Raw genomic sequence first — 26,886 nt, forward strand, 5'->3', positions numbered from 1 at the left:
TATGGTGGATCCCTCTGTGATTTTTTTCTTCTGGTTTTGTGTTGTTTTGTCTTTTGATTTTGTGTGTGTGATTTTGTGCTGGTTTGTGTTATGTCTTTTGATTTTGTGGGGGTTTGTTTTTGATTTTGTGTTGATTTGTTTTTGATTTTGTATTTTGTCTTTTGATTTTGTGTTGGTTTGTTTTGGGGATTTTGCGTTGGTTTGTCTTTTGATTTTGTGCTGGTTTGTGTAATGTCTTTTGATTTTGTGGGGTTTGTTTTTGATATTTTTTTTGTCTTGTGATTTTGTGTGGGTTTGTTTTTGATTTTGTGTTGGTTCGTCTTTTGATTTTGTGTTTTGTCTTTTGATTTTGTGTTGTTTGTTTTGGGGATTTTGCGTTGGTTTGTCTTTTGATTTTGTGGGGGTTTGTTTTTGTTTTTTTGTTGGTGTGTCTTTTGATTTTGTGGGGGTTTGATTTTGATTTTGTGTTTTGTCTTGTGATTTTGTGGGGGTTTGTTTTTGATTTTTTGTTTTGTCTTTTGATTTTGTGTTGGTTTGTTTTGGGGATTTTGCGTTGGTTTGTCTTTTGATTTTGTGCTGGTTTGTGTTATGTCTTTTGATTTTGTGGGGGTTTGTTTTTGATATTGTGTTTTGTCTTGTGATTTTGTGGGGGTTTGTTTTTGATATTGTGTTTTGTCTTGTGATTTTGTGGGGGTTTGTTTTTGATTTTGTGTTGGTTTGTCTTTTGATTTTGTGCTTTGTCTTTTGATTTTGTGTTGTTTGTTTTGGGGATTTTGCGTTGGTTTGTCTTTTTATTTTGTGGGGGTTTGTTTTTGTTTTTTTGTTGGTGTGTCTTTTGATTTTGTGTTTTGTCTTGTGATTTTGTGGGGGTTTGTTTTTGATTTTGTGTTTTGTCTTGTGATTTTGTGGGGGTTTGTTTTTGATTTTGTGTTTTGTCTTTTGATTTTGTGTTAGTTTGTTTTGGGGATTTTGCGTTGGTTTGTCTTTTGATTTTGTGCTGGTTTGTGTTATGTCTTTTGATTTTGTGGGGGTTTGTTTTTGATTTTTTGTTGGTTTGTGTTTGGTCTTGTGATTTTGTGGGGGTTTGTTTTTGATTTTGTGTTTTGTCTTGTGATTTTGTGGGGGTTTGTTTTTGATTTTGTGTTTTGTCTTTTGATTTTGTGTTGGTTTGTTTCGGGGATTTTGCGATGGTTTGTCTTTTGATTTTGTGCTGGTTTGTGTTATGTCTTTTGATTTTGTGGGGGTTTGTTTTTGATATTGTGTTTTGTCTTGTGATTTTGTGGGGGTTTGTTTTTGATTTTGTGTTGGTTTGTCTTTTGATTTTGTGTTTTGTCTTTTGATTTTGTGTTGTTTGTTTTGGGGATTTTGCATTGGTTTGTCTTTTGATTTTGTGGTGGTTTGTTTTTGTTTTTTTGTTGGTGTGTCTTTTGATTTTGTGGGGGTTTGATTTTGATTTTGTGTTGGTTTGTGTTTGGTCTTGTGATTTTGTGGGGGTTTGTTTTTGATTTTTTGTTTTGTCTTTTGATTTTGTGTTTGTTTTTTGGGGGGATTTTGCGTTGGTTTGTCTTTTGATTTTGTGCTGGTTTGTGTTATGTCTTTTGATTTTGTGGGGGTTTGTTTTTGATTTTTTGTTGGTTTGTGTTTGGTCTTGTGATTTTGTGGGGGTTTGTTTTTGATATTGTGTTTTGTCTTGTGATTTTGTGGGGGTTTGTTTTTGATTTTGTGTTTTGTCTTTTGATTTTGTGTTGTTTGTTTTGGGGATTTTGCGTTGGTTTGTCTTTTGATTTTGTGGGGGTTTGTTTTTGTTTTTTGTTGGTGTGTCTTTTGATTATGTGGGGGTTTGATTTTGATTTTGTGTTGGTTTGTGTTTGGTCTTGTGATTTTGTGGGGGTTTGTTTTTGATTTTGTGTTTTGTCTTGTGATTTTGTGGGGGTTTGTTTTTGATTTTGTGTTGTTTGTTTTGGGGATTTTGCGTTGGTTTGTCTTTTTATTTTGTGGGGGTTTGTTTTTGTTTTTTGTTGGTGTGTCTTTTGATTTTGTGTTTTGTCTTGTGATTTTGTGGGGGTTTGTTTTTGATTTTGTGTTTTGTCTTGTGATTTTGTGGGGGTTTGTTTTTGATTTTGTGTTTTGTCTTTTGATTTTGTGTTGTTTGTTTTGGGGATTTTGCGTTGGTTTGTCTTTTGATTTTGTGGTGTGTTTTTTTTTTTTTTTGGTGTGTCTTTTGATTTTGTGGGGGTTTGATTTTGATTTTGTGTTGGTTTGTGTTTGGTCTTGTGATTTTGTGGGGGTTTGTTTTTGATTTTTTGTTTTGTCTTTTGATTTTGTGTTGGTTTGTTTTGGGGATTTTGCGTTGGTTTGTCTTTTGATTTTGTGCTGGTTTGTGTTATGTCTTTTGATTTTGTGGGGGTTTGTTTTTTATTTTTTGTTGGTTTGTGTTTGGTCTTGTGATTTTGTGGGGGTTTGTTTTTGATATTGTGTTTTGTCTTATGATTTTGTGTTTTGTCTTATGATTTTGTGGGGGTTTGTTTTTGATTTTGTGTTTTGTCTTTTGATTTTGTGTTGTTTGTTTTGGGGATTTTGCGTTGGTTTGTCTTTTGATTTTGTGGGGGTTTGTTTTTGTTTTTTGTTGGTGTGTCTTTTGATTATGTGGGGGTTTGATTTTGATTTTGTGTTGGTTTGTGTTTGGTCTTGTGATTTTGTGGGGGTTTGTTTTTGATTTTGTGTTTTGTCTTGTGATTTTGTGGGGGTTTGTTTTTGATTTTGTGTTGTTTGTTTTGGGGATTTTGCGTTGGTTTGTCTTTTTATTTTGTGGGGGTTTGTTTTTGTTTTTTTGTTGGTGTGTCTTTTGATTTTGTATTTTGTCTTGTGATTTTGTGGGGGTTTGTTTTTGATTTTGTGTTTTGTCTTGTGATTTTGTGGGGGTTTGTTTTTGATTTTGTGTTTTGTCTTTTGATTTTGTGTTAGTTTGTTTTGGGGATTTTGCGTTGGTTTGTCTTTTGATTTTGTGCTGGTTTGTGTTATGTCTTTTGATTTTGTGGGGGTTTGTTTTTGATTTTTTGTTGGTTTGTGTTTGGTCTTGTGATTTTGTGGGGGTTTGTTTTTGATTTTGTGTTTTGTCTTGTGATTTTGTGGGGGTTTGTTTTTGATTTTGTGTTTTGTCTTTTGATTTTGTGTTGGTTTGTTTCGGGGATTTTGCGATGGTTTGTCTTTTGATTTTGTGCTGGTTTGTGTTATGTCTTTTGATTTTGTGGGGGTTTGTTTTTGATATTGTGTTTTGTCTTGTGATTTTGTGGGGGTTTGTTTTTGATTTTGTGTTGGTTTGTCTTTTGATTTTGTGTTTTGTCTTTTGATTTTGTGTTGTTTGTTTTGGGGATTTTGCATTGGTTTGTCTTTTGATTTTGTGGTGGTTTGTTTTTGTTTTTTTGTTGGTGTGTCTTTTGATTTTGTGGGGGTTTGATTTTGATTTTGTGTTGGTTTGTGTTTGGTCTTGTGATTTTGTGGGGGTTTGTTTTTGATTTTTTGTTTTGTCTTTTGATTTTGTGTTTGTTTTTTTGGGGGATTTTGCAATGGTTTGTCTTTTGATTTTGTGCTGGTTTGTGTTATGTCTTTTGATTTTGTGGGGGTTTGTTTTTGATTTTTTGTTGGTTTGTGTTTGGTCTTGTGATTTTGTGGGGGTTTGTTTTTGATATTGTGTTTTGTCTTGTGATTTTGTGGGGGTTTGTTTTTGATTTTGTGTTTTGTCTTTTGATTTTGTGTTGTTTGTTTTGGGGATTTTGCGTTGGTTTGTCTTTTGATTTTGTGGGGGTTTGTTTTTGTTTTTTGTTGGTGTGTCTTTTGATTATGTGGGGGTTTGATTTTGATTTTGTGTTGGTTTGTGTTTGGTCTTGTGATTTTGTGGGGGTTTGTTTTTGATTTTGTGTTTTGTCTTGTGATTTTGTGGGGGTTTGTTTTTGATTTTGTGTTCGTTTGCTTTTGATTTTGTATTATCTCCTGTTCTGTTTTATAACCTTTAGGACAGCTGGAGAATAATTGTGATTTTTATAGCGCTGGGTCTTACATTGTATCAGATTGTGGAGGAGTTTAAAGAGATCTATCAATCAAAGATCAAATCCAAACTCTGGAAAGAATGGAGGAAGAGGGAACTTGAAAAAGACCTGAAATTCAGTCATCCAATGTGGCCTGAGGTACATTTCATGTTCGCCCTTAAAACACACTTTGAAAATGTACAGAGTTACTCGACAAGTTAAACAACGGAGTTTCAGAAAGAAACAGCAGTAAGCGGCAAAGTGAAACCGACACTCAGGATGAAAGGGGTCAACTAGGCAGGACGCACTATCAAAGGGGCTTATCCTCTAAACACAGACTGGGCTATTCACTGATCTCCAAATTGTAACAAATTTAAATCCGAATTGCAAAATAAGGATAAAAAAGCCAAGCCGTGACCACTGCTAAGTTGAAACATTTCTGCAAATTATCTGTTTTTGTACAAATGTTGCCGTTAACTTCAGAGCTATATTTTTATGATGGCCTAAAACATTAATATCAATTTAAAATATATATCAAAATGAATACATATAAACATATTTATATATATATGTTTATATTTAAAATATACCTCAATATAAATACATATGAGGGTTCTGCACAGTATTTAAGTTGTTCCTAGACCTGCACTCTTCTGGCCAGAGATCTCAGATGTCCTGCCTGGAATCTACAGAATTTGAGAGTTATAGCCCGGAGTGTTCTTATCAAGAAGAGGAAAGTGTCAAAACTGAACAACAGTGTTACTGTGGTCACCGTAACTGCCTCATCTCATTGACGTGGTTATAGCATAGGTGGGTAAAATGACAGATCCCCAGATGTTTTAGAACTGCAACTTCCATGATGCTTTGCCATTCTAATGGCTGTCAAAGCATTATGGTAGTTGTAGTTCTACAGGACTGGGTATAGTGCCTGGAGTCCTCTGTTGCTGTCCTTCTGTTCATTGTTAAACCAATGTTAAACGAGAGGCCCCAATAGTAGCTCTGTACTGCTTGGGCTAATAAGGAAGCATTAGCCAGAGCAGTCATGGGCAGCTGTGATTGACTGAGAGTGTCAGTTGATCACTGATATAATTTGGTATTGCGAGAAGGTGGTGTGTAATATCTGCCTTAGTTCCCATCTGAGTTTTTTTTTGTGCCCTTATAATATGGAAAAACCTGACCTTCCTTTCAAGACTTTCATTTGCAGAGAAGTTATATGATTGTCTCCTGTAAAATGTTTCAATCCACATATACTGAATAACGCTTGAAGCCTACTGTTTTAGGAAAAAGAATATCTACAGAAAGGAGTGGAAGACTTACAGGGAATGAACACAGCTTACCTAAAGGACTTCTGGTATGTTGACCTTAATGCCTAATGTTTAAACATTAACAAAGACCTTCTGTCTTTTGTGGGATTACAGTCTTAAATCAATTTGCTGTATGGTGTTGATCACTTAGTGTAGTAACTTTACGTGTGAGGTGGAATGTTAATACACCATACTCTGAGATGTATCCACCAAGTATCAATTTACTCGTGACTTCAAGAGAGGATTACAGAAAGGTGCCTTTTCTTTGTTCTTACCTCTCCAGTCTGAATCTTTAAGGGGCTGAGAGACAAGAAATCCATATAACGCTATTTCCGTAATGCACCTTATTATGGCACCTTTCTGGAACTAGTGACAATTAAACATTGTAAGAAGCAAATAGGTGCTTACAATAATTTAACTCAAGAACTCATGATGGTTCGTAATTCAACAACAACAAAAAATGTAGATACGAAAAAATATGTGACGTGTTTCGTCATTGTAAAGAAAGTGAAATCACTAGCTGTTTCTATAGAACAGGGGTAGGCAACCTACGGCACTAGTGCCATGCACGGCACTCGAGGTGTCTTTGCACGGCACTCAAGGCTGCTAGAGCCAAACAGGCTCTGGCCTATCAGGAGTCCCAGTAAAACTTCATATATCTGCTAATCCGAAAAGGTGGTGAAGGACAATCCTCAATTTATGCATTGCAGCACGTAGAGGTAGTGATCTCCGATTACTTCCTCCCAGCACTTGTGAATAGGAAGCCACTCTGTAGTAGAGCAGCTCGCAGTTGCTGTTGCAGCTCCTGTCCTTGACATGTACCTGCCGGACTAGTCCCCACTGGAACCCAGGGAAGCCACCCACACTGCTAGATATACACAGAAATGCAGAATAACCCTCCCTTCACACAAATAATACGGACAGCCCACACACAAACATACACACAATCCGCACAAACGAAACACCACTAACAATCCACATACATGCACACAACCCCACATGCAATACCCCAAACAGCCCCCACACACTACCAAACACACACACTGTGACATATCCATCCACACACACACAATTCCACAAGCAGCACCCATACACAGCTTACATTCATATGTATCATACACAATACCATAAACTACTCATGAACATAAACAATATAATAGCTCATATACGCAGGGCCTTCTTTAACGCGGGGCAAACTGGGCAGCTGCACCGTGAGCCCTGCTGGCCTCAACTATTTCTAACCCTCAGGCTGGTAATCTGCACACTAAGGAGGCCCACCGGGTGGCCCATGCACAAAGGACCACCCGCTGGGCTTCTGTCAGCAGGGACCCGGTCACACGCTGAGGTGCTTTAACAGCGTGAGTGGGCCCCTTGCTTTACGGCAGCAGACTGGGAGGAAGTGACGGCCACGCATCACTTCCTCCCACAAAGAGAGGAGCGCGCAGGAAAGAAGAGTAGGCAGATTGGAGGGGGGCTGGCCAAGAGCTCTAGACCCCAACTCCCAACGCCTTCAGCCACCAGCAGGAAAGGTAGGAAACTGGAGGGTGAGTTTTAAAGTGTATGTCTGTGTCAGTGTGTGTGTCGGTGTGTCGGTATGTCGGTATGCCTGTGTGCCTGTGTGCCGGCGTTTGCAATCACGCCAACACCACATACAAACATATTCCACAAAAACACACAAAAACTGCTTAGTGCTAAAAACAGACCTGCAAACATGAGTAAATGGTCGAGCCCCAGCTGTCAATGCTATTCTGGAGTTGCACGACAGATGGGGATCTACCTTTTAATCACCCGTGCAACAGGGAGACCGCCAAGAATTCTTGCACCTCTCTACTTTAGGTCCGCCACTGTGTTAAAGTGGAGGACGTGATTGCATGCCTGGGAAGGGGGGACAGGGTCCAGGGGGCCCTAAGCAAATGCTTTGCCCAGGGTCCAGTCATTATTAAAGACAGCCCTGCATATATACGCACAAATACAACGATACAAAGCAATTACAGTAAAAATAACAAGCAGAATACGTCGGCATACACACCTCGATTTATAAAAAAAATAGGACCGGCACGCTACGGGACATCACAATCCTATATCGGCACAGTGCTGCTAAAAGGTTGCCTACCCCTGCTATAGAATAACAGATCTTGCTGAATAGGCAAAATAAAAGAAAAATAAAGATGAAATAAATATACAAAAGTTCAGTAGTTACATACATGATTTATAGCATTAAGGAAAGAGAGGTTGCTTTAAATGATAAATAATATCTCTATCTATTTATTCTGCCCATTTCCCATGAAAACGCCAGTCATAACTGTTGCTTGTTCGTAAACGATATAATTGTTTTTTAAATAGTGTCCAATTCATATGGAATGTGCCATGGATAGCTAACATATTAACTTGGGATATAACAGCAAGTTTGTGTGTATATTGCTGTGTTGAGATACCTATAAAAGAAAATGATGCCAGTCTGCTCAGTTTTAATTTAAAAATAAATTAGGGGCATAATGCTCACCTACAGTAAGTACAATTGCCTGACTAAAACTAAGCATCTCTACCATACTGGGCATTTCATGTTGCTGTTGTAGCCTGTAGAAGAAGCTCTGTGTTTATATCAGTTCCCTTGCTCCATAAACCTCCCTCTCCTTGGCTGATAGTAAGTGGTCCTGTATACTGGGCCATAAAACCTGCTTTACAGTGATAGTCCGGGTAGGTGGCCTGCATTCTCAGTCTGCATCTTACTGAGGAACTCACCGGAACATGATGGAGATATACATTTTCTTGCTTTAGCAAATGAGAAGGTACAACAATCTTTACCAACCCCATATTGATTTGCATTACTTTCTGGCTCTAAAGCAGATTTAGATCAATATATACAGAGTTAAGCTGTTAGAGGTAATGTGGCATTATCAGATGAGGAGGTGGGCATGAAGGATGAGAAGGGAATGTGTTGTTTGACTTCCTCCGTAATTGCAAGAATGAAAGACTTATCAATATATTATCCACTGTCTGATACCCACTATCTCTGATGATGTGTCATCTGCTCTCTTACCACATCATCAAACCCAGTTCTACGGATCCTGTGGACTAGCATAAATTATAAGTCTTAATCACTGTTTCATTTTTAGTAACACTGTCACAATACATGTTCCTCACAAAAGTGATGTCTCTTCTGTGTTCTGATGCACACCCACTCCTCCCTAACTTCCTGTTGCCTCATTGTGACATCAAATATGACTTGGAACCCTCCCATTAGTCTCCTATTATAATGTAACTCTTTCTCACACTTGTGACATGATGGCATTCTGTAACCAATCACAAACCAGTACAGGGTTTATATACTTCCTGGTTTTCCTTGTTTACTTGCCCTGTCGTGGTTTATGTTTATCTGAGAGTGCGTTGTGTATTAGTTATTCCTTTTTCTGACCTTGGCTTGTCTGACCATTCTTGTTCTCTGTAACCCAGATCATGGCTTGTTTCTCATTTCTGTGTACCTCTGTAATCCCTGATTGTTAACATTTATTCTGTGTCTGCTTGCAGACTTTCTGACTATAATCTCAGTGCTAGCCCGGCCACTTTAAAGACCGGTACTCATACCTTCCTTAAATATACCTAGGTTTGTGGATTAGGGTTAGGCAGATGCTGGCAAATACATGTTGAATATGTAGGACTCTGTCTGGACTGGCTGGACATTACCACTTCAGGCTCCATATTTTCTTACACATGCTAAAACGATCTTTCCAAAAACGACCATCCAAAAAAGCCAAAACATTCTTTTCTGCTAATGTACTACTACTCAGTGCCTTGCCTCCCTCTCCCCCTATCTACTATGGCTATAGTGTGGCCAGAAGGCATCGTAATATAGGCAGATCAGGAAAGTAATTGTTTCTGTTAGATCTAAAGGTGGTGTGTGAGGCGTGGGTATAAAATGACATCAGATCCTCTTCTGTCATGCACCACCTGCTCACCAGAACACTCACTACACAACGATGTCTGGAAATGGACCAATTGGGGAGATACCCTGACCTCCTCAGCTGGCCCATGATCAATGTCTCTCTCACGTCCAATCAATAATCCACTCTTCATTCTGATGATTCCAATGATTCTTGAATTGTGTTCTATTTTCTGCTGTTTTTTTATATCCTGCTGAATACTTATACCTCAAGAAAAGTTATTGTTTACCCCTTTACGTATCTGACTGTATTACACGACTGGATTGTTTCCTGATGTCTGCTTTTCTTTTTCATACTCTCCTTGAATTTTTGAGGCACAAGTTCCATTTCGCCTACATACTCGATTCTTGTATTTCGCTAATGTATTTGCTTACACTACCTTATACTCTGTATAATAATGTCATAATGCTACATTGTCCGTAGAGTTCTCCAATGCATTGTGTCATTATTTCATCTAATTAATCTAAACCCATCACAAGATACATATAACCGAATTTAAAAAATATTCAACTTCCTTTAACATAAAAGAGTTAACGCAATGCCCAATCAAGCAATGCTTGTACAATAATTTAGATAAAACATTTAGTATTTATATTGGGCTATTTCTGAGTCTCCCGTCGGCGCCACAATATTTTCTCTGATTGCCGAATATTTCTCCGGAGTCTCCTCATTTGACTCCCTGCTCTTGCCTGGGTCAGACTGACACAGTTTATCAATTTCTCCATTAGCGTTCTCATTATTTTCTTTTTATTCTGTCTCTTCTCATGTCATCACTTTAACCTTTCACTCTTTTTGTATTATTATCTTTGTTACATGTCTCCCAGCATCATTCACTTTGTTACAGAGAATATGGGAAAAGAAGATTTACTAATTTTAAGTAAAAAAAAAAAAAAAAAGTTTAGAAAAAAACAGATATGTTCATTGTTGGGAGATAAGTCGATCGGTGTTATAAATCTAAAATGTATCTTTACTTTAAACAACGATGGAGCTGAATTAATATGATTGCAGCATCGTTACAGAACCTTTTCCCACAAATCATTAGCATATAGGATATACCAGTGTACTATTATTCCATGCTATAATCCTGCGTTCTTAGAACCCCAGGGGTTCAGTGGTGGACCTGCTGACTTACATGGACACTGGCATCCCTGTTTACTGTAACTCTTTCTCAGCCAGCCATGGTAATTACAGTCCAGTAAATCTTGGAGGAATGGCATACACATATCGAGATATGTTTGTAAACGTATACACCACTAAATTGCTTTCGTATCTTAGAGATTCTTTATATTTTTAAACACACAATTTTAATCTCAATATTTTCACGGGTTAACCTATGAAATGGAGACTGCAGAATTTAAATACGGTGGAGATATTTCGATGGGATGTGGAATACAGTGTGTACCAGACTAACATTGCCTTTGTGCATCTTGTTAACTTTATTTATATATCAAATATTTTATCAGAAGAACAATATAGCATCTTGCTGCCTATCATACAGCAACGCGTGATTTAGAGATATTTTTCCTGCTGTGATAGAAATAGCTGTGATCATGAGATGGATAGAGTTGTCACTGTCCTATGTTTGACAATGTCACGATGATACGTATTGCCAGGGGCCCAGATGCTCGGCAGCTCATTGTTCTAGTCTTTCAGAGCTGAATTAGCTCCCATACCACCACAATTTGCTGACAATTGCTATACCAGCATTCTATGCTGGACTTCTCTTCTCCACTCTGATCCCGGAGCTCAGAAGGTCTCTGTGAGCTGCACAATATACAGACGAAGAGAATAATGGACAGGCACCCTTTAGGACCAAAATTATATCCAAAACTCACGTGTTGAGCCAGATTTACTTTAAACATAACTTTTAATGCAAAATATTTAAAATTGTAGGCAGTCCCTTACGCAGGGGATCGAAAATACAAAAACAAATCCTAATGTTTTTTTGTATGTGCAGCTGAACTAAATCGCAGGTCTGCTCATAGGTAACCTCCTATATCAACCTTTCTCTATTATCCAGATATTATTTATAAAGCACCAACATATTCAACAGCGCTGTATAATAGATGGACTAACAAATATTTTGCTGCAGCAAGACAAGTTGGATTTACAAGAACAGAAAGTGCTGAGGGCGCTGCTCAAAGGAGCTGACACTCTAAGCTGTGACATCTCATACAGTTACTACATTCAATGTAAATTGTAACAAGTTAGCACAATGTATGGCCTCCCTTCTATCTCAGGGCACTAAACATCTCCACAGCATTTATAGGACACTTCCCGGGTGTACACAAACTGTATTCACATGACTGTTTGAAATCACTCATTGTCTGGTTGATGATAAACATTATCATTTATCTTGTGATGTATCTGAAAATGTTTATCACTGGATCACAATGATTGTAGTTCATTGTTGATGCTGGTATTACATTGTGTTCATTTAGAAATAAATAAAAAAAATAGTTTATATATTTAGTGAACAGAAATGACCTTGCCCAGGTCAATTGATAAACTAACCACAGACTCTAGAATCCAATGCAGGTGGCATGTGTTAAAGGCAAGCTTTAACATTTTGTCACATGAAAAGGTTATCAGAAACTGATAATAGGAAACTAGTCTTACACATGAGTGAAGTTTTTAAGAATTTTATATATAAATGTGTTTTTATTTTTTATTTTTATTGTATACATTTAGTTATCTTTAGATAGCCTTAAAGTAACACTCCAAGCACCATAACCACTACAGCACATTTTAGTACAGTTTTGACTTCTAACCTACATAACTTTTCAAATGTTTTATTTAACCCCTTAAGGACACATGACGTGTGTGACACGTCATGATTCCCTTTTATTCCAGAAGTTTGGTCCTTAAGGGGTTAAAGAAGTCCTACTAAAGTTTATGTGAATTTTTCTAGATATATCTAAAAAGCTTATCCAAAAATATTAATTCAAAATCTTAGTGACTAAACCTTGCGCTTACTCACATAGCGGCCTACTCTCCATTCCCTTACTGCATCATTATGTAAATATGCATTATATCATTGCGATTTTTCATAACATTGTCCTAGATGGTAAATAAATCTCTAACGTCCTTACTAGAATAAATTAAGTCATGCTTATAGAAAACATGCATTAAGTAATGTACAAGATATGCAAACACTCCTCTGCCTCGCTGAATATTTTTCAATATTTCTTTTTTTTTTTGTCTTGACTGTATCACAACAAACTACTCCAGCACTTGTACTGTATGACATGTTCGTCTTTCAGCCCTGATTGCTGTCTCTTGTAGCCAAGGCGCTAAATCCAGTGGTTTCAGCGATATCTGACTGCTGATACCTATCTGATTCTCTCTGCTGAAAAGCTTTATAGTGGCGGTTTTAAGCTGTTGAAAAAGATGTCACACAACAAAATGTTGGCCTTTGTAACTTGAGCAAAGAGTTCCGATTTCATCAGGTTAGAGCAAAGGGGAAGATAAACAACGAAGATGGCACGATATAGAAAGCTCGAGGGCATAAAGTAGGATTTGTATGCAGTAAGCTAAGAAATATTTAACCCCAACATATCTTTTACTAAAAGACTCAGGATATGGCCTGAACAAGTGTGTTAACCTTAGGGTCTCTTAACCTTAGACTCTTATTTTGACATAAAAATTTAGATCAAGAAATATTCTTAAGAATACCTACATTTTGCCAGACATTACCCTATCACAAAATTAAATAGACCTGCTTTGAATATGTTTTTTTCTATAGTTCTGCTATGAATCCAAAGGCACTGGGAGCATTTTGGGCATACTTATAATGATTACCCTTTCTCACCCAGATTATTGCCCCATTTGTGAAATATCTCCTTGGTTGATTTTCTGTTGTGAAGTGTAAATGTTAAAGGGATCCTATAGTGCCAGGAAAACAAAGCAGTTTTCCTGGCACTATAGGGTTAATAGGTGTCCCCCCCCCCCCCCTCGAGTCCCACCTCCAGCGGGGCTGAAGGGGTTCAAACCCTTCAGCCACTTACCTGAATCCAGCACCGATTTCCCTCGGTGCGGGGTCAGGCTCCGCCCACGCTCCTCACATGCTGACGTCAGCCGGCGGGGAGACCTAATGCGCATGCGCGGCAATGGCCACACATGCACATTAGACCTCCTCATAGGAAAGCATTGTTCAGTTTCCGCCCACGCTCCTCACCTGCCGACGTCAGCCGGCGGGGAGACCTAATGCGCATGCACGGCAATGGCCACACATGCACATTAGACCTCCTTATAGGAAAGCATTGTTCAGTTTCCTATGGGAAAAATCTGAAGCTGGAGGTCTGTGAGGACGTCCAGCGTCAGATAACCGACCAAAGGTTGGTTTGGATCCCGGAAGCCCTCTGGTGGCTGTCTGTTAGACAGCCACAGAGGGCAGTCTTAGAGCTGCAATGTAAACATTGTTTTACATTGCAGCACTAAGTACAAAAGAGTCACAGCACCCAGACTACTTCAATGAGCTGAAGTGGCATGGGTGCCTACAGTGTCCCTTTAAGGTACACATGTCTCCTAGGACAAAGTGAGAATGAGTATAAGATAGTTAGTGTATAAAGGATACTTAAAGATGCACAGGTTTAATCCATGCCTATAGTAGGGAGAAATTGAGTACCAGTGTACAGGCCAGAATAATCAGAAAACAAGCCAAGGGATATTTACTTATTTATAAAATATTTAACCAGGAAGGACACATTGAGATATCTCTCATTTTCAAGTATGTCCTGGGCCAACAACCATTCCATTATTACAAAGGGTACAATAATATTACAAATACAAAACAATATTAAAATACAGATATATAAATGTAACACAGAACAGGTAAGAAATATAATCAGCCATGATTACAGGTGCATTTTGTATTGAGATATGTTGACAGGGATCTCTTAAAGGATCTTAGCCTGGAGGAAGATTTGAAAGTGTCTGGGAGGTTATTCCATAATTGTGGTGCTCTGGAGAAAAATGAGGACTGAGCCAGTGCTGGTACTCGATCGGAGGTTTTAGGAGGTGGGAAACAAGGTTTGAGAAACAAGTGAAATCTTGGATAACCAAGGACAAAATGGACATAAATCCAGTTAGGTTAATACCAAAAAGGTTAGAAACATAAGAAGCTATATTTGAAGTAACCATGACCATGTAAAGACAGGTCTGTCTGAAGGGCTTATATAGGTAGTATTGGGGGTCTCCAATGTGCTAGAACATCTGAATGACACATTGGAGAATGTGGCCGCCAAATGATGTATGGTGTGGAGTGAAGAAATGACTCACAGGAGGAAATATCTGGCTTTGGAACAGTGGTGGATCCAGGCGGGGGGGCATTGAGGCAATTGCCCCCCCCTCCCCCCGAGAGCCAATGCTCTCCCCTTCATGGCTAGTGCTATCCAAGTGCTGGCCCTGCTAACAGGGCCAGATTAAGAGCCCAGTGGGCCTGGTGCTGACAATTATGATGGGGCCTAATTACTGAATTGTCACGGCCCCCGGCACGCCACGAGGTGCAGTCGCACCAGACCGGAACCTGGTAGAACAAAGAGTTATTCCTTTAGCTTACCTGCTCAGTGGCGAGTCGGGAGCCACTCTGCTGGGTTCTCCTGGCCGCCTGCCCGGGTTCAAGATGGTGCCGAACACTTGGTCGCAGCCAGATATAGCTCTGCCCCCCAGGGTCACACACACTCACATTCTGCAGTCAGAGGCCAGAGGGAGATTTAACCTAGGTTATTACCCTGTCATGGTTTTCGTTCCTGGTTCCTGAATCCTGAGAGTTTTCTTGTCCTGTTTTTGATATTCCCATTATTTTGACCTTGGCTATTCCGGACTATTCTGATTCCTGGCTTCCCTGGCTTGCCTGGCTTGGCTTGTTAAATGGTATTGTATATTTCTGGCTCCCTTGACCATTCTCTGTTTTCAACGTATTAGTCCGGCCATTCTAAGGACCGTTTTACGTTTTATCATTTTCTGTTCTGTCTATGTAGATGTTACATAGTTCTGCGTGCCGAACCACACTAGCAGTCATGACAAGAATCTTATCGACCATAGACACTTAAACAGTCATACCTCTCAAGCGTCAAGTATCTAATGGAGATGGTGTTGGAGGGAAACTCAAAGGATGCAGCCTTAAGAAAACACGTACTCTATGCTAATCTCTTTCTAATTTATGCTTTAATCTTTCAAGTAAATCCATACCCCCTAACAGCTGTGTCCAGTGAAGCAGGAAGTCAATGGGGACACTGGGAGAAATGGGGACACAGACACTAGGGACACAGAGACATGGAGACAGAGACACTGGGAGACATGGGGACACTAAGACACTAGGGACACTGAGAGACATGGGGACACTGGCTGCGAGGCATGGAGACATAGGCATGGAGACACTGGGAGACATGGGGACATTTGGGGACACTAGGGACACTGAGAGACATGGGACACAGACACTGGGAGACATGGGGAAACAGACACTAGAGACACTGGCTGGGAGACATAGGGATACTAGGAGATATGGGGACACTGAGACACTAGGGGGACTGGCTGGGAGACATGTGGACACTGGGAGACATGGGGACACAGACATTTGGGGACACTGGGAGACATGGGGACACTGAGACACTAGGGACACTGAGAGACATGGCGACATAGACACTGGGAGACTAGGGGACACTGAGACAATAGGGGCACTGGCTTGGAGGCATGGGGACACTGTGTCCCATGTGTCTCCGTGTCCCAGTGTGTCTCCCAATGTCCCCATGTGTCCCATATCTCATAGTGTCCCCTAGTGTTTCAGTGTCCCCATGTTTACCAGTGTCCCCAAGTGTCTCCCAGTGTTCCCTAGTGTCTCAGTGTCCCCATGTCTCTCTGCTGCCTTTCCCCCAATCCTTCCTTTACCTGAGCTGTAGGCTGTCTCTACAGGCTGGAAGCTGCTGTCTGGACTCTCTGTGCTGTGTAGCTGCTCCCCCGCGGATCAGTGAGTAGAGAGAGGCAGGGAGGGATATGCTGTAATTTCCTATCCCTGCCTCTCTCCACACACAGTGACCCCTACTGGCTGGTGCTGGTATTACAGAGTAATCTCCGTTTATACTGAGAAAAATACCTGCATTTGTATTGCCGGTATTACTGCAATACCGGCACGGCCAGGCAGCCTCAAATACCGGCTGTGCTGGTAAAATACCAGTCAGGTGGCAAACCTAAGGGTAGTGTGTGTAAAAAAAAAAAAAAGTACATTTCTTTTTTTTTTTTTTAAATGGGCCTATTCCATGGGCCTGGGCCTGGAGCTGCAGCTCCATCAGCCCCTATGTTAATCCGGCCCTGCCTGCTAAGTGCCTTCATGGACCGGAAGGGAGATCAGAGATCTTCCTCACTGTTCCGCAGGCACTTTGCTGGGCTACCGGCACGGGAGGGAGAGGAGACCAGTGAGCTCTAGCCTGCAGCTCCGCCGGGTCTCCTCTCGCGAGCACGGAGCATTGTCGTGGTTACCATGGCAATGCTCCGTTCTCGCGAGAGTGAACTCTAGCCTCAGGAGCTGCAGGCTAGAGTTCACTCCCCACTAGAACCGCCAATTCATACACTTCTCTACCATACACGCTGCACCCCACACACACTGCCTCCACTGCACCCCATACATAATCTATCACACACTACCCCCACTGCACCCCCATTCTCACACTGCAAGCACTGTACACCATGCACTCACTACAACCAATGTACCCCCATGCACACACTTCTCCCCTATACACACACTGCCCCCACTGTACCCCCATAAACACACTTCTTCTCCATACACACGCTGTCCCCCACTGTACCCCAATTCACACACTTCTCCACCATACACACTGCACCTCACACACACTGCCCCCACTGCACCCTCATAAACACACTGCAACCTCACACACACTTCTCCCCTCCACACACACTGCACCCCCATATACACACTTACCCAATTTCACTCCCATACACACACTGCTCCCACTACACCATCATACACACACTGGCCCCATACACACAGTCCTCCCACTGCACCCCAAATATACACACTGCACTCCCATGCACACACAGCACACCTCACACAAACACACATTGCGCCTCCTACACACAGTGCTCCCACTGCACCCCCATACACACACTGTCCCACATACACACACTGCACCCACCACACACTGCACCCCTCACACATGCACTGCCTCCTGTACACACACACACTGCCTCCCATATCCACCCTGCATCCCTCACACACTCACTGCCTCCCATACACACATACTGCACCCCTCATACATACACACACACACATTACTGGAGGCCTTATCCCCTACTACAGACCCTATACTGGCAGACCCCAGGTAAATTGTCAAAATGTTCTTAAACGCTTTGACTATTTACTCTGGAAGGGCGCCACAGCACTCCAGGCACCATAACCACTACAGAGAGCTGTAGTGGTTATTGTGCATGGATTGTTTCTTTAAATAATCTATGAATGCCCCTCCCGAGATAATGCTCTGGATCCTCCACTGGTGGGTACAGTAGTTGAAAGGTGGCAATGGGGGTGTCATAACTCCCAATGATCTTAGCAAGTGGACAGCATTAACACGGGTTGAAGGCCCTTACTGTATCATAGAAAGCAAATGGGCAATAGAAGGAGGGCAACGCATTTAGAAAAATATTGTTTCAAGTGAGCTCCAATAGAGCATTGCAGAAGAGAGTACTGAGCATTTTCTGTCACGTAGATGCTTAAACCTCCCTTCTGCTGTGGGCTATTGTATTGCTTATCTGCAACCCAATTCTCAATTATACATTGTTTAAAAATAGAGGCAACTGTGTCCATTAAATTCTTTTCATTCAATAATACATTTCCCTGAGGCCAGAATCTAATTAATTTTTGATGGGCCATTATGCCTTTGATTATGCCCAGTAGGTCATTCACAGCATTTCTGCTCTTCCTCCTAAAGAAATGTTTCCTTTCTGTCTGTTTTGTATTACATTTGTGTCATAGTAACTCTAACAATTATTTGTGATCCAGATGTTGGTTTAACCTATTCAATGCTAAAGGTGGGTTTTTGCATTCTCTGTAGGAACCTTGTAACTCCCGTCTTAAGGGTACATAAGTTGATATCTGTTGATTATTATTATTATTATTAGATTTAATATGTGTTCAGCGGCTAATATTTTGCACTAAAAAGATACTCTAAGCACTATAACCACTACAACAAGTTGTAGTGGTTATGGTCCTAGCAGGCTGTGGTTACCATAGTGGTTACCATAGTTGTTTATCAAACAGTTTTCAAGTGATTCTACACAAACGCAGGGTTCCCCAGCCGCTCTCTGCCCATACCCTTGTTTCATTTTCACATTGTCGCTGTCAATTTAATTTAAATTAGGACAATATTGATGGGCTGAGAGTATCAGCTGACATGCTCTGTCTAATTTGGCCAAAATTTACTTTGTCAATGAGGAAATGTAACCTCCACATTAGCAACACGGTGAGCGAGGCGCCAGGCTTGTAAGCACATATAGAACACTTGATTTGCGCCTAACCTCTTGAAAAGAAAGAGGAATGACGCCAGCAGTCTGCCAGCACCATAAACACTACAATGGGTTATAGGGTAATTTTAAATAAATTCAAAGTATGCTTAAAAAACGTTCCAATGGATATGTAAAAGTTATAGAATATATAGACATGTATGCCGGAATAAGAACACGCCAAATAAATCAATGAAAGTAATATCTTATTTTATTCTGTCTTCCTAAAATATACCCATGGCGCAGTGTATGGATCAGAGCATAAATATCTTACATGTTTTGAGTTGCATTGCTTTTAATCATAAGAAGACATGCTGTTAATTCCTATCTTTTGGTGGACCTTATCTGGCTGAAAGCTTGGTTCCCTTGTTGCTGCTGTCACATGCTGTTAAAATCATGCAAAAAAAAAGTTCAAATTCCAACTCGGATGTTTTAAGTAGAATATGGGCTCTAAAAGAACCTTCCCATGGACGTTGATGGACCAGGAAAGTTGATGTCCACTACTTCAATGCTGCTCGCAAAACAGATCAAAAGTGACTGTTGGGCAAGTGCCCCATTCATCACTCCCTAAGGACGGGCATGACTGACAGGATATTTTGGGGCAGCATGTTTGTGTAAACTATTTTAAGACACTTTGTTCCCTTGCCGCCGCTATTACTCACTGTGTCATCAATTACCAGCATATCCCTGCATCTTGATTAAACCGAGGACAGGGAAACGGGAGGTATAGAGGCTGAGGCAAACAAGAAAAATCCCATGAGTGCAGAAGTGAAATTATTATCAACCAGATAGAGATATGAAATATAGAGATGAGCGTGGCAGAGGTGGAACATTTTAACACTCAGATATTATACAAGAGTAATGCACAGTTGTAATCATATTTTTTTTAATCCCCTTTGCAAATCAGGTTTATTGTCAAAATCTACAGACTTTCAGCTGTTTACAATGAACAAATCAAACAAAACCAATTGAAATAGCCCAGCATAATGAAGACTTCAATCGGTTTTCCCAAATTCAACTGAAAATACAATTTAGAATTTCAAGTCTTGAAATTATTCAACACCCTAAATAGAATCCCTCACAACAGCACACATATGCAAAACAGGTGTTGTCTCAAGCACACCTTATGCAACGAATCAAGGGCTTCATTAGTTGCACCACATGTGCTTGAGCTGGAACACTTTTAATACCTGAACTGGCTAGAGTTTTTTTAAGTGTCATGTTTGATTGTATGTTACAAATATGGCAAAAGAATGGTCCACAAGAGATCATTGCCCTTCACAAACAAGGAGCAGGATACAAAAAGATAGCGAAGGCACTGAATGTTCCTAGAGACAACATTGGACACATAGTTCCCAAGTTCCAAGATGAAGGAACAGTAGTTACACTACCTCGAGGGAGCAGAAAAAGGGAAGCTATCCATGGCTGCAACCAGATTTTCTAAGAAGGCAGGTTGTGAAAAATCCTTGATTGACTGCAAAAGACTTGCAGCAAGACTTGGTAGCAAAAGGGACTGAGGTTTCAAGGAGCACAGTAAGGCGTGTACTAAACGCAGAAGGTTTCCATACCAGAACACCAAGAGGTACACCACCAATGACCCAAAAGTACAAGAAAAGTTGGCACCAATACACTCAAAGTCTTATAAATAAGACTCAGCAATTTGGGGATTCTGACCTGTGGAGCGATGTAAGAAAACTGGAACTTTTTTGCCCAATGTATCAGCGGTATGTCTGGAGGAAGAAAAATTAAACATGTACTGAAAAGAATACTCTACCTACAGTTAAGCATGGTGGGGGATCGGTGATGCTCTGGGGCTGCTTTGCAACCTCTGGCACTGAAAACCCGCAGAGTGTGGAAGGCAAGATGGGTTCATTGAAGTTTCAGGAAATCCTAGGAGAAAATGTTGTGCTGTCTTTGAGGAAGCTGGGGCATCATTGTACCTTCCAACAAGACAATAATCCCAATCATAACTCAAATTGCAGAAGAATTCCTGGAAAATTCTACAGTGGCCATCACAGTCACCTGACTTGATTTGAAGAAGGCGGTTGCAGCTCGCAAACCCAAGAATATTACTGAACTGGAGGTTCATGAGCAATGGTCTGGCTATACATCTCGTTTGCAGCAGGTCATAACAGCAAAAGGATGCTCTACTAAGTTCTAAAGATGCTTGCCATGCAGGGGATGAATGATTTGGGGACTGGAAAAGTCATTTTAAAGGAACACTATAGTCACCTAAATTACTTAAGCTAAATAAAGCAGTTTTAGTGTATAGATCATTACCCTGCAATTTCACTGCTCAATTCACTGTCATTTAGGAGTTAAATCACTTTGTTTCTGTTTATGCAGCCCTAGCCACACCTCCCCTGGCTATGATTGACAGAGCCTGCATGAAAAAAAAAACTGGTTTCACTTTCAAACAGATGTAATTTACCTTAAATAATTGTATCTCAATCTCTAAATTGAACTTTAATCACATACAGGAGGCTCCTGCAGGGTCTAGCAAGCTATTAACATAGCAGGGGATAAGAAAATCTTAATTAAACAGAACTTCCAATAAAGAAAGCCTAAATAGGGCTCTCTTTACAGGAAGTGTTTATGGAAGGCTGTGCAAGTCACATGCAGGAAGGTGTGACTAGGGTTCATAAACAAAGGGATTTAACTCCTAAATGGCAGAGGATTGAGCAGTGAGGCTGCAGGGGCATGTTCTATACACCAAAACTGCTTTATTAAGCTAAAGTTGTTCAGGTGACTATAGTGTCCCTTTAAGTTGCATTTTCAGTTAAATTTGGGAAAACCATGTGAAGTATTCGTGTGTTTAGCTATTTCAATTGCTTTTGTTTAATTTGTTTATTGCAAACAGCTGAAAGTATTTTGACAATAAACCTGATTTTCAATGGGGGTGAGTAATTTTGATTACAACTGTATAAATAAAAACATATCAAAAGTAATGACCTGTATAAAGACATACAAAAAATGCAATCAGTATTATGGAAAATAGAGCTACATAATTGGCAAACTCAAAGGATTATTCATAAATATATAAGACTGTATTATGACATTTCCAAAACCGACAGATTTAAGGAGTTGAATGGCAAATAAATTACTGAAAGGGCTTTATTAAGAATAACATTGCAGCGTTATTGCTGAATGGAATTTTGTGGATAAGGTTATACATTTTTTATAAACCTTCTGCATGGTTTAGTGTGTGTGTCTGCATGGGTCGGTGTGTGTCTGCATTGGTGGGTGTGTTTGTATGCACGGGTCATTGTGTGTCTGCATTGGTCAGTGTGTGTGTCTGCATGGGTCAGTGTGTGTGTGTCTGCATTGGTCAGTGTGTGTGTCTGCATGGGTCAGTGTTTGTCTGCATGGGTCAGTGTGTGTCTGCATTGGTCGGTGTGTTTGTATGCACGGCCATTGTGTGTCTGCATTGGTCAGTGTGTGTCTGCATGGGTCGGTGTGTGTCTGCATGGGTCAGTGTGTTTGTATGCACGGGTCAGTTTGTGTATGCACGGGTCAGTGTGTGTCTGCATGGTTTAGTTTTTTTGGTCTCCCTGCTCAAGCTCCGCCTCTTTGGCTGAGTTAATCAATGATTTCAGGCAATCCAATGCCTTCCCACAGGAACACAATTGTAGGCTAGTTTTACTCTGCTCCTTTATGATAGCACTTTCAATGGCTTTTATACTGACTGCCACTAGACGCAGGTTAATCCTGCAATGTAACTTCAGTGTTATAAGGGGGCACATAGCACTCAGACTACTTCATTGAGATCAAGTGGTCTGGGTGCTACAGTATTCCTCTAATTGAGTATCAGTGACACGGTACCATTTTTTAATATGTCATACTATATCCAGAATAAACTGGATACTTATTTGTGTATATATGTGTGTATACAGTGGGACCTCGGTTTACGAATTTAATGCGCTCTCCGGGACGTTTCTTATTGCAAAAAACTTGTAAACTGAAACACGGTTTCCAATAGGAATGCATTGAAAACCAATTAATCCGTTCTGGAGATCAGAAAAAAGTCAAAATGAGCTGGCATTACAACCAACCAACAATGCAGAACACACAGTAAAAGGCATGCAAACGACGAAGCTCAGCTCCCTACCTTTCCACAGCTTGAGAAATGCACCAAAAATCCAAAAACAACTGCAAACAATTTCCAGAATGGCTCCAAAACTCAATACAAAATCCGCTCCAACATCTCCACACTCAACGCCACGTGCAACCCATAGACTCCAACATGCAGGGGGCGGTGCTATAAAACTCCCAGGACTGGGGAAACTTGCTTTGTATTGCGAAAAATTTTTGTAAACCGAGGCATTATTTTCAATGCGTTTTCATTTGTAAACCGCAAATTATGTTAACCGAGGCGTTTGTAAACCGAAGTCCCACTGTATATATGTGTATACTTATTTTTCAATCATTTACTACCAGGCTCCTAGATAGAATAATATGTTGCTCAGCTCTCCAAGCTGTAAAGGCTAAATAAAAAATAATAACATTCTATAGAAAACATTTTAAATTAGTGCTGGCTGATATTGGTACTGCAAGTGACTGTGAGCTGTGACCTATAAATTGGAATTGTATAAATAAAACTGCATGTATTGGAACAGAAAAAAGAATGTTCGTATCTGTGCCGCGTATTTAAATGTAACCGTGTATTTCTTCCCCACAGGAATGTTTTTGATTGGATAGTATACTTTTTACTTTTCGCCGTCATCCTAACTCACATCGCGGATATCGTTGTTAAAAACAATTCAAACCTGCATACGTCTCATGTTCGTGTGTTTGCCGTCACCATTATTTTCCTTTGGTTGCGGCTGATGAAGCACGCTCGAGCCATCCGGTAAGTACACAAGAAAATGAGTTTCTTAAACTGTATATTACAAACCTCCCTGAAATGGTTGAAGCTATTAGTCGTATTTCTTTTAATCCTTAATCTCGGACCACCAAAGTAAAGCTGGGGAAATATTAATGGTTAAAATTAAAGCACGCATTTTAAATGTGAAACTATTCTCAAGTAAGTAATTTTTCTAGAGATCTGACACAGTCAGCTAATAAAGAATGTGACAGACGTCAATGGAAATGTTGAGGTTTCACACATGTCAGCATGATGACTCTCCCTGTGGAATCTCTCCAGTCCAGTGTGTCTCTCAGACCCAGTATGCACTGCAGTGCCTGGCCATGACGGAGCACTGATTCACTAAATTCTTAATTGTAGCATATTTAAATCAAAACTAAAATTCAGACTTAAACAACTAACCTTAAAGGATCTCTATAGTGTCAGGAAAGCAAACTTGGGTTCCTGACACAATATAACCCTTAGGTCCCCCCCCCCCCACCCACAGGGCCCCTTCCCTTGGAGCTGAAGGGGTTAAAACCCCTTCAGTTACTTAGTTTAATCTAGTGCCAGGCCGCTCCTCCCCCGCCGACGTTAACTCCCTAGTGGAGCGGAATGCAAGAGCCGCGCGCGCATTAAAAACGGCCACAGGAAAGCATTTCTCAATGCTTTCCTATGGATGTTCTGCACGCTGAATGCGATTTTCGCATTGCGCGTCGGGGAAGCGTCTGTCAGGAAGACAGCCACTAGAGGCTGGATTAATCCCAAATGTAAACATAGCAGTTTCTCTGAAACTGCTATGTTTACATCTGAAGGGTTAAAACCTGGGGGACATGGCACCCAGACCACTTCATTGAGCTGAAGTGGTCTGGGTGACTATAGTGTCCCTTTAAAAAACAAACACATTTCCAACTCAACTATAGTCACAACACAGCTATTTTAACCTCAATTTGGCCATTTTGATTTTGTAATTTATTTTTTTAATTTATGTCCAACGCACAAGCGCACAAGGTCACGCATTTATAAAACAAAAGAGACATATCAGATACAATAATATACAGTAGTGTGGATAAACAAAAATACCTTCCATCTCGAGGTGGCATAGCTTAGTATTTTTTTTTTTTTTTAGAAAACCAAGAGCTAATCCGAGTGCGTGTTATCAAGACCTAGCCAAGAAAGGACTATCCCATACTAATAATTGCTGGATAATAATGTGCCGGTCCGTGGGTCATTTATGCAGGCACGGGGTACTCCTGGCTAGTAAATGTAAAATAAAATAAACAAAAGGAACATATCAAAAGACACTCTAACTCAATTATTGTAGTGGCTGCGCATTGTGGGTCTAATATCCAGCTGTAAAGCAGCGTCCCCTGCCTAAATTACTCCAGACAAAAGGCACAACACCAGACCAAAGTGCACCTCAGTAACTTTGTTATATTTTGCTCTCGATCTATTTCGGGCTAGGCGGTGATTGAGGAGGGAGGGGGGGAATGGAATCCCTGCGGGTAGCCAGGGCTGCCGCCATTTTGATTTTGATTTTTATTCAGAGTTTAGAGAATAAACGCCATTGTTTTGCAGTGTAACCAAAGGGTTATCACAGTATTCTAAAAAAACAAACAAACATGTTTTACAATGAAACTAGGAAAGTTATGTCATAAACTCAGTTTGCAATTTAATAAATGCAGCAAAACAAACGAGACGTTATATACCAGAGTTACACTTCAAGCTGAAAGGATGAATAAATGAATTAATACAATTAATGCCTTAAAACCCATCTCTTTAGGAAAGCTTATGGCCTCCAAGACTAACCTCTACCTCACATACCTGTCTCTTGCTCTCTCCTAAAAGGCAGCCCACCTTATTTGACTGCAAACTCCTGTCCTAATGTGTTTTACACCCCACCTCCTATAGAATGTAAGCTCGTTTGAGCAGGGTCCTCTTCAACCTATCGTTTACTGTAAGTTTTCTTGTAATTGTCCTATTTTATAGTTACATCCCCCCTCTCATAATATTGTAAAGCACTACGGAATCTGTTGGCGCTATATAAATGGCAATAATAATAATAATAATAATAATGAGCAGAGCAATCAAGTAGTTTTCTGTTTAGTAATTAGACGTCTTCATCAAGTTCAATATATGTAACTGTACATGTTTGTGTTTATATGGCTCGAATTATACAGCACTAGTCAGAGGTCAGATTCTACGTCAATGGCCAAAGTCAAATAATTGTATACTCTTTATCTGATCTAGATAGCCTACTGTACCTGCTAAATGTAAGAGAATTAAAGGAACACTGCTTTCATAAAAACAAGAAACAGATATTACAATGTGTACTTTTATTCACTTTTGTATCACACAGCCATGTTACAATGCTGCGGCCCACCTCATGTGTTCCTTATTAAAGGTTAGTAAGTATGTAGGGGTTTAGAAAAAGACCCCTCTCTGTCTCTTTAGAGATTTCTTTGCCTGAAGCTGAAGGAAGCAAGGTGAATTGTTAGTGTAGGACGGACCCACCTAAGAGGTTTACCTTGACATGGAAGGTGGGCTTACATTTAATGGCCAATGGAGTGAAAGAAAAAAAAAGTAATTTGTCTAAATATGCATAGGGATTTGGGGTAGTGCACAAGTAACTATTTTCTTGGTTTTTATTGTATGTGTTGGGGCTGTGTACTGTGTACTGTGGTCATTGCTGCCGCCCATGAGTAGTAGGATTCTAAGCGCAGGACTTATTTTTCTGTATTTACACCATTATTGGCTCCATGCCAAATGCCCTTTGTTAAACCATCAAGAACAAGCAATCACAATCCTTTCAAAGATGCGTTAGTGAAACTTAAAGAGAACCATTGGTTCCAGCTAAAATGACTTTATAAGCCGCACAATACACTTTTCAACAATTATTCAGTACCCTAAAAAGTTGCAGTGTTTACACACAAACAAAACTAACAGTTGTTGATGTTTGGCAGCAATGACCACAGTACACATCAGCTAATACACATAGTATTTAGCTGATTTAGTTACTCCAATGGCCACTGGAGGGAATGCCCGCCTGCCAACGTCAAGGCAGACCCCCCTAGACGGGTCCTATTCTGACACTTTACCTTGCTTCCTTGAGCTTCTGGCAAAAATATCTCTAATGAGACAGAGAGGGCCATTGGAGTAATCAAATTACCTCCATTTGTTTAAATATACATAGGGATTAAGGAGAGAGCGCAGGTAACCTTTTTTTGTTACATACTGTTACATACTGACAGTAGAAGCCA

At 40.2% G+C, this 26,886-nt stretch overlaps 1 protein-coding gene across 1 annotated transcript in view; it reads left to right on the forward strand.

Annotated features, from left to right (window-relative positions):
* Window positions 1-26,886, forward strand: part of LOC134609309 (transient receptor potential cation channel subfamily A member 1-like) — a 101,433-nt gene that overhangs the window by 32,225 nt on the left and 42,322 nt on the right. Inside the window, exons 11-13 of the mRNA XM_063452988.1 lie at window positions 4,014-4,184; window positions 5,306-5,376; window positions 23,462-23,632. Of these exons, the coding sequence (XP_063309058.1) occupies window positions 4,014-4,184; window positions 5,306-5,376; window positions 23,462-23,632 (413 nt within the window). The remainder of the gene's footprint in view (window positions 1-4,013; window positions 4,185-5,305; window positions 5,377-23,461; window positions 23,633-26,886) is intronic.

Source organism: Pelobates fuscus, chromosome 4 (genome assembly GCF_036172605.1).
Source record: "Pelobates fuscus isolate aPelFus1 chromosome 4, aPelFus1.pri, whole genome shotgun sequence".
NCBI lineage: Eukaryota > Metazoa > Chordata > Amphibia > Anura > Pelobatidae > Pelobates > Pelobates fuscus.